The sequence below is a fragment of the Lycorma delicatula genome, chromosome 7, assembly GCF_047948215.1.
Source record: "Lycorma delicatula isolate Av1 chromosome 7, ASM4794821v1, whole genome shotgun sequence".
NCBI lineage: Eukaryota > Metazoa > Arthropoda > Insecta > Hemiptera > Fulgoridae > Lycorma > Lycorma delicatula.
In genome coordinates, this window is record NC_134461.1 from 93,253,715 (window position 1) to 93,263,303 (window position 9,589).

Sequence of the window (9,589 nt, forward strand, 5' to 3'; positions counted from 1 at the left end):
GTTCGAAATTTTTTACCTTTCTTTACCCATTTCAAAGTCGAATTTAAGAAATCTATAAATGGGTTTTTAAATATTCACATGAAGAATGCAAACATTAAAAATACAGTTGATATCTTCATTTTTTTACCGAGAAACTGTAAAAAATATCAAATTTCATTGTTACTTCATTTTTAGACCTTTTAAACAAGAAATTTAAAAAAAATCCTTTTTTAGTTTGCATTTACATCGTAAGAACATGTATATAAATTTTCATCAATTTATCTTTAATAGCTTTTACTGTGCGTTGGCGTTGATTATAATTACTTACGACATGTTCTTTTATATATACATATATATATATATATATATATAATCCTTTATGAAATTTTTTAACATTGTGTTAGTAATTTATGTTTGAAATTCTGATTATGTATTTCACAAGCGAACCCTCGACGAGAAATCTAAAAACCATTTAGTGGGTCCTGTACTGACCAAACTGTTGCTCTAAAGAAATTACAAATCACTAATAATTTTTATAAATTGAACAGGCCTTAATTCGTATTTATCATTATTATTCTCACAATCATTAGTTTAATGAACAGATAGGGGTCGAGAGGGGCGAGCCTGGTAGCCAGAGGGCCTGACGGGAAGAGCGAGCCCTGCCATCCTAACCCCGTAGTGGAAGACACCCACCTTGTGACGATTCCGGTCGCCCCCCCCCCCATCATAGTCCTTATGGGCTTAAACGATGGTCGTCTTTTTGACTCTCTAACTGATTACATCTCACAGTTATCAGCCAGGCCTCAGTTCGGATGCCACCAATGTAAATACCTCGGTAGATATTTACATCAGTGATTTTTTTTAACTCCTTTTCCTTTACCTACAGTAAAGGTAACGGAGTTCAAAAAAATCTTCTTTCGAAAGAAAGAAATGCTTCTTTCGAACATCTTCTTTCTTCTGCCGTACATCGTTGCCCTCAGAACTGGCTAACCGAGTTCGCGGAAGCATGAACCCCGCTTGTACCTCATACTTATCCGAGTATAAGTGGCTGTAAATATCTCATGCTCGGGAATTGAATGAGTTTAAAGGAACATTAAAGCGTACCACAGAATTTGTTGATCGCAACAACGGTAATTTGAACCCCTTATTCCCTTATTAGTAGTTAAATGGTGATGTCAAAACATTGAGGTTTAAAAAAAATCAAAAATTGCTCTTAAAACGTAATCTTTATTACCCACTCCTGTGTTATCCTCAATGCATTGTTTCAGCATCACGTGCTGTTTGCTATTTTATTTAGCACTTCATGTAACTGTAAATTATCTTTTTGTATTTAAATGGAATAAAGAATGATTTTGCATAAAGGCATCAACTTTATGAAACATTTAATAATCTGTAATGCGCTAAGGAAAGACGATAGTTTTGCACCATTTAAAAGATGCCATCAACACAAACCCCTATAAATTTTGTATTGCTGTATAGGGAATTATCCCCCGGTTGTGTATCAAACACATTTAAGTTAAAAAGAAAGTTCTTGAAAGTGCAAAAAGGTAGCAAAAATTCAAATCTGTTTCATTGGCTTATTGATGGAAAAATCGAACGACATTATGTCGTTCGAGTTTTTGTTGGTATAATATATTTAATAAGAAAACAGAATATTTTAGATTTTATTTTATTACAAAATTATATAATTTACTTATTACATAATTAGTCTTTTAATTTTATTTACAATTTTTATGAAATTTTTACTATTTATAAATGAGTGTTAATAAATGATTGGTACTTTGGTGATTCGTATTTAATTTCCGGTATAGAATATTCGAATTCTGCAATCGGTGCTGCTTCATATTTTGGTTCTGATATGTATTCATGAGCGTAATTTCCACCTTCGTATTGGACGTTTGCGTTAAATCCAGTCTTGTGATCTGCAGTGTAAACAACGATGCGTTTCTTACCGTCCGGTTGTGCGATAGTATAATATCCCTTGACTTCATCACCGTCCCTAGATTCATGTTGGCTTTTGACGTCTCCTGTGTGTTCATCTTTAACCTCGTATTCAAAATCGTATTTTGGGTGTGCATCAAATGGTTCCGGTTCATGGTGGTATAAAGAACTGTATTCTGTGGCTAGAGTTTTGGTAACCATGATCATTGCTAATGCGATTCCGAAAAATAACTGTAAAATAAATATATATTTGTAAATACACATTTCTTTTTCTTTATTAATAATAATTAAATGTTCTAATTTGTCTACAAAGAGCTTAATTTACTAAATATAACTTTTAATATTTTTAAATTCCATGCATCCTTCTTTTTAGTTTAGTTTTACGGTTATTTGTTCTTATCAGTAGAAATAACAAAAAAACAAAAGTTTTTTATAAATGCGAGTACATCACATGGATTATTAAGATTATTTTCTTAAATATCGTCAAAAAAATATTTTTTTTTTTGAAGTTATGCGGTCATTTATACCTATTTTGAGATCTTTTAAAATTAGTTTTTATATTATGTTAATATATTACATATTTAACATTTTTTAAATGTCAGCTGGATTATATAAAGCGATATAAACGTAAAGGGAATATACTAAAGCATTAAAAATTTCCTTTATTTGATTTAAATATCCAAATATTTTCTTTATTATAAGCAATAAAAACCTTTTATAAAAAAATCTGATATGGACAACCCACATGACTTCTTTGTTCGCCTATTAAGTTACATTTACACATTTTTTTAAAATGAAAAGTACACAAATTTTATTTCATTAATAACTTCGGATTTTTTTTCTTTTTGTTATTATTGAATTATTATTATTCATCGTAAAAAAATTTTGCAATGAGAGGTTAATAATTATTAATAAATCAATATTTTTAAATTAAAAAAAAAAGTTAAAAAAAGGAGATGAAATCTGATTCGAACTGATATGCCGTCCCATAAGATTCAAATAGTTCATTAATTAAAATTTTATTTGGTTATAGCTCTGGAACCAATGAAAATAAGTACCATTTTCATTGGTTCGTTGAAAAGCACTAAATGAGGACTTATTACTGCAGTTAAGAGAAAGTCCAAAATCCAATTTCTTTTTGATTTTGGGCTTTTTTGGACACTTTTGGTTCAGTCGATTGCAATCAAAAGGGGAGGTGCACAACTAGATGCTATAACAGTCCTAAATCCAAAACTTCAGCATCCTATGGGTAATCGTTTTTGAGTTACGCGAGATACATACGCACATACGTAGGTACAGACGTCACGCCGAAACTAACCAAAATGGATTCAGGGATGGTAAAAATGGATATTTCCGTTTAAATCTGAATACAGAAATTTTTCGAGATCACAGTACTTTCTTTACTACAAGGAAGTAAAAAATATATATAAAAAAATGTTTGATAATTGCTTATCACTAAAAATATTTTACATAAAAGCTAATATTAAAATTATATAATTTTTTTGGTGAAATTCAGTTTAAGAGTTATTATTGATAATAGAATGAATAAAAGAACGAAAAAGTAAACGTAAATATATAATGATTTTTTTTAGATTAGTACAAAACAAAAAAGAGAGTTTTATCATATGCGTTGGAGGGCCTTAATACCGTCAAGATGTATTTTGTCCATCTACGGTTGGGATACACAAGATTGATGCACGGCTTCTTGTCATCTGATTCGGACCAATATATCACTTGACAAATATGTCACTTGACCAATATGACAACTGCCGTGTAACTGTGGGTCATATTGTACATGGTTGTGTATATTATGCGGAATCGCAATTTAGATTTAAACTAGCGTACAGAATTAGGGGTTATTTTGGGTTATGATTTTACGAATATCGAGAAATTACTTTCATTTATGAAGCCAGTTTTACTTTTATCCGTGTTATTAATTTATCTTCTGTTATTTTTTATATTTGTATGAAATTTTTTAATTTATTATTTTTGTTTTTTTTATTTTCTTTTATTTATTATTTTTTTACACTACATCCTACGTAATTTATTCTCTGAGAGATGGAGTTTCTCGTCTTTTTTGCTTTCAAAAATGTTTTCTTACATGGGGGTCCCTATACAACTTTCACTTTATTTAGGTTTAGTACACGTAAATAAGTGTAAACATGTGTGATTTGTTTTTCTCTTCTGAAGCTGGTAGTTTTGCAATTAAAGCCGGATGACGAATTGTGAAACATCCGAATTGTATTTATTTTAATCTTACAAAATTATTATTACTTGCTGATAAACGAAGTAATTGAACCTTTTCAACTTTTTTAAAATAAACATTTCATTTTACAATTTTTCTATCAACTAATTCATTAAAAACCTATTTAGTAAAACCAGTATATTTAATATTACTGCAAGATTGTAATATATTTATTTACTTATAGACTACATAAGTACTTTGTTAAAATAAAGAAATTTAAAAAAATAATGAATTTTTTGTAAAATTTAAAACATTGTAACAATTGAAATATAATTATTAGAAATGAGATAAAAGTTATTTCCTACAATTTGTAAATATTAAAAAATCTATATTAAAAACTCTTTTATAATGTTTTACTATTATATTTTGACCTGTTTAATAGTAATTTGATGAATGAGTTTTCTCTCTTTTTTTTATTTTAGTAATAAAATTTGTTTTTTCTATTCTTTTAGTGATATTTTAGAACTTTCCGGTGCTTTTGTTAGATTTAGAATTCATTTTTGGCCTTTTTTTGTTCTGTTTTGAATTTTTACTCTTTGATAAAATTTAGGAAAATTGTAAAGTTTAAAAATTATGAAAACAAAAATTTTTCCAGTTTTTTATTCTAATTTTAAGAAAAAAGAATTTCGGTTGCGTTACTAGTACAGCAATTAATTTTATTAAACAAAATCTGTTTTAATATTAAAATTGTACATTTATTACAAAGTATCGAAAAAACCGAACGGTCATTCATGTTGATCAGACAACTAGTTGTATGTTTTAAAATGATAATAAATTTGTATTTTAACTAAAACAGGTTATTTAAAAAAAAAAAAAACATTGGTTTGGTAATTAAAATTTAAATTTAGATTAATTTATTGTGTTATTCGTATTAATCATTGCGTAAAGTTATACAATTATTTGACTTCGGTTCCATATAAGTAACTGGTTTCCTCTGTTATAAAGCATTTTCGAAAAATCTCTTATATTTTAGACCTAAATTTATCATGGAATCGCGTTCATCCCAACCTTAAATTTTGTTACGTTTACTGCAAAGTAAACATATTTTTAAATTACAGATTTAATACTTTTAATTAATTAAATTAATGTTACAATTTATTATATGTTATAATATATTAAATTTACATTTAATATAATTTATATTTTTAATTTATGTTATAATTTATTTTTTGTTTAATATAAACATATTACACATTTAATTACATTAATAATATTATTTTTAATTAATTTTTTTAACAGATTTAACTTATTTGTTAAGAAGAATCGTTTTTAAAAGTCCTTTTTTAATTAAAATAAATAAAGTTTATTATCTATTTTTTTTATTTATTTTTTAACTTGAAACGAAACGGTTGTTTCGACTAAAATATTATCATAACTAAATCCTGAAGGGTTAATGTATGCACACGTGTTAAGTTTTAACACCGTCATTAACTTAATAAAAAATATTTACTAAACACTGCCAGAGTATTTTTGCCTGAATTTATAAAATAAATAAAAATAAGAAAAAATTAACTAAACATTTACTGTGGCAGAGTGGTAGCGTGTCGACCTTTCATCCGGAGGTTCCGGATTTGAGTCCCGGTCAAACATGGCATTTTTCATACGCTACAAAATTGTATTTCATTATCCCATGCACAAGCTTTCAAGCTTATTATGTGATATCATCAAGCAAAAAAAAAATTATTCTCTAATGTGACTTTCCGCTTTTACTATGAGTTTCTAATGGGCATTAAGTTTATTCAACATGTTTTTTTTATGAATATTGGAAATATTTGTTATTATTATTAGTTTGGAGTATTTTACAGATATTTACTACTATTAAAATTTTTCGTTTATTTTTATTAATTGTTAAGTTTTTTTTTACTATTTAACACTATTTACTAATGATTATTTTATTAATTAAAAATCTACTTTTAGATTTCTAATAAACATCATTTTTTAAATGGTTTTTCTATTTCTAAATTATTTCAACAACCATTTAGCATATCTTTTTCTTAGTATTTATTTAAATTTTAATTTTGAAAGCGTGTAGAAATTTACTATAATATTTTTATGTATACTTAATAAAACCGCAAGTTATGTTTTTATATATAAGAAAATATATTTTTTTTCGATACCGTATACATTTAAATATTATTTTTGTATTTACTGAATGATTTATAGTATTCTGTATCATTTAATTTTATGTAAAAAAATTATGTTTACGTGTACTTTGAAATTTAAATAATATTATTTACGTACAATCTAATCAACACAATGTAGGTTTTATATTTTATGTTTTCAACTGTTTTACTGACATTCATTTAAATAAACACGAAGATAACAAAATTCATATTTACATCAACAACGAATCATGTTTCTTTCATACTTAATAGTAATCCACTTAACTTTAGAAATATTTTTTCAACAACAGATTCAGTATTGTCAGTTATACTACTACCGTATTACCTGATATGAAGCCATCTTTAGGATATTCCTGATTCCTTTCTTGAATGTTGTAGATGTTTGTTTTACACTAGAAGATTTGAAACTGATACTGTAAGCTATCTTTTTTTCGGTATATATAGAAAAATTGCGTGTTATGAAACGAAATTTTTTATTATTGTAATTAACATTTTATTATTGGTATTGTAGTCCGCATTCATTTTATGATTACCTAGGAATTAGTCGATGTGTAAAAATCCATGTTAAGTTTTTGTAATGCCTTTCACTATTCTTTTATTGTTCGACCTAATAATTATAGAATTTGTGTTAAAGTAAATATATTAACTACTTGTTATTTAATAATTCAGATTAATTAATTTAATAATATGATATAATATTCGTGATAGTTTGTTTACACATTATATAATATAAGCATAATTTAGACGTAATTAGCAAACTAATATTTTTCTCGCATCGGCCGACTGTGGACCACATATTTTTAACGTTTCTTTCCTTCCTTTTCTGAGAGTACTATATAAGTTCCTCAATGACTATTTTTTTGAAATAAAGTTTTTCTGTACTTTTTTGTTCTGGAGTATCTTTTTATAAAAAACTTTCTTTACAAGATTTCTTTTAAGTTTTTCTTAATTCCCAATTTTATAAGTTCAGAGTTTATGTTCCTGCTTTGATTATATCTTTCTTAAATTTATCACAAAATACACGTTTTTCTTTAATAACTTTATCGCGTTTTTCTTTCTAGCTAGAAGAGAAGGATTTTCTTGGGAATTATATTATCACTCTTTTTTTTTTGTCTTCAGTCATTTGACTGGTTTGATGCAGCTGTCCAAGATTCCCTATCTAGTGCTAGTCATTTCATTTCAGTATACCCTCTACATCCTACATCCCCAACAATTTGTTTTACATACTCCAAACGTGGCCTGCCTACACAATTTTTCCCTTCTACCTGTCCTTCTAATATTAAAGCGACTATTCCAGGATGCCTTAGTATGTGGCCTAGAAGTCTGTCTCTTCTTTTAACTATATTTTTCCAAATGCTTCTTTCTTCATCTATTTGCCCCAATACCTCTTCATTTGTCACTTTATCCACCCATCTGATTTTTAACATTCTCCTATAGCACCACATTTCAAAAGCTTCTAATCTTTTCTTCTCAGATACTCCGATTGTCCAAGTTTCACTTCCATATAAAGCGACACTCCAAACATATACTTTCAAAAATCTTTTCCTGAGATTTAAATTAATTTTTGATGTAAACAAATTATATTTCTTACTGAAGGCTCGTTTAGCTTGTGCTATTCGGCATTTTATATCGCTCCTGCTTCGTCCATCTTTAGTAATTTTACTTCCCAAATAACAAAATTCTTCTACCTCCATAATCTTTTCTCCTCCTATTTTCACATTCAGTGGTCCATCTTTGTTATTTCTACTACATTTCATTACTTTTGTTTTGTTCTTGTTTATTTTCATGCGATAGTTCTTGCGTAGGACTTCATCTATGCCGTTCATTGTTTCTTCTAAATCCTTTTTACTCTCGGCTAGAATTACTATATCATCAGCAAATCGTAGCATCTTTATCTTTTCACCTTGTACTGTTACTCCGAATCTAAATTGTTCTTTAACATCATTAACTGCTAGTTCCATGTAAAGATTAAAAAGTAACGGAGATAGGGAACATCCTTGTCGGACTCCCTTTCTTATTACGGCTTCTTTCTTATGTTCTTCAATTGTTATTGTTGCTGTTTGGTTCCTGTACATGTTAACAATTGTTTTTCTATCTCTGTATTTGAACCCTAATTTTTTTAAAATGCTGGACATTTTATTCCAATCTACGTTATCAAAAGCCTTTTCTAGGTCTATAAACGCCAAGTATGTTGGTTTGTTTTTCTTTAATCTTCCTTCTACTATTAATCTGAGGCCTAAAATTGCTTCCCTTGTCCCTATACATTTCCTGAAACCAATTTGGTCTTCTCCTAACACTTCTTCCACTCTCCTCTCAATTCTTCTGTATAAAATTCTAGTTAAGATTTTTGATGCATGACTAGTTAAACTAATTGTTCTATATTCTTCACATTATCACTCATCGTTGAAATATGGTTTAGGAAAGAAAGTCTGCTCTCGTGCATTATTTCTTTAAAATTTTGGTACATCACTTTTTTTTAGGATGGAATTTATTTATGCATCTGAAGTAAATCGTCTTTTATAGAACCAAATATTTTAAAAAATTTCTTTTATTTTTGGATTTTTTTTAAAAGACCCGTGTTGTCAAACATTGTCATTGTCAAACATTTTTGACAGCATGCAACGCTTCTAGACAGATCATTTTATTTAAATGCTTTAATTTTGTATTTATAGAGGTTCTATTGTACGCATAAGTCGGGTTTGGTGATCACCCAATCCATTTGTTCGTCACCCAATTTTTTTAATTTATTTTTTCTTGACTGTTCCATTCTATAGTTTCTCCGAGATATTTAAACTATTTTAGGTTTATTTTTTCCATACTGAACTTAGTTTTTTTTTCAAAATTGGGGCATTCTTGATATATTTGTTATATACCGGTATTTGTTTTTCAAAAGATATTTGTAGCTTATTTTCCTGCAGTTTTTTGTGATATTTTTATTTACTCTTGCTATTCTGGTTTCGTCCGATAAAATAAGCAAATCATTTGCGAATGCGTGACAGTCAATAACCATTCGGCTTTTGTGCCTATTTAGAAGAGCGTACTGTTTCCTCTTCATAGTTATTTCTCAATTCATGGATAACGTTTTCTAATTCACATTGATGATACTTCATCTTCCTGGATTATTCCTATTTTTATTGGCAACAGATTAGAAATTACGGTTAAAATAATATTTTAAAAATTGTGTTTGTTAATGTGTCTCTGATTACATATCCGGTTTTATCATCTACGCCGAATCCTTTTAGTATTTCAAAAAGGAATTATCGATCTATAGAACCGTATGCTTTTTAAAGTCAATAAAGGT

General features: G+C 27.9%; 1 protein-coding gene across 1 annotated transcript; it reads right to left on the reverse strand.

Moving 5' to 3' along the window:
- Nucleotides 1–1,728: 1,728 nt before the first annotated feature.
- On the reverse strand, nt 1,729–2,121 carry LOC142328341 (cuticle protein 18.6-like). The gene has a single exon (XM_075372047.1). It carries the CDS (start codon nt 2,119–2,121, stop codon nt 1,729–1,731), a length of 393 nt encoding a protein of 130 aa, XP_075228162.1.
- Between the last annotated feature and the right edge of the window lie 7,468 nt (nt 2,122–9,589).

Excerpts from the sequence above, each read along its gene's own strand:
- LOC142328341 (XM_075372047.1), bottom strand. The coding sequence starts at position 2,121 with ATGGTTACCAAAACTCTAGCCACAGAATACAGTTCTTTATACCACCAT.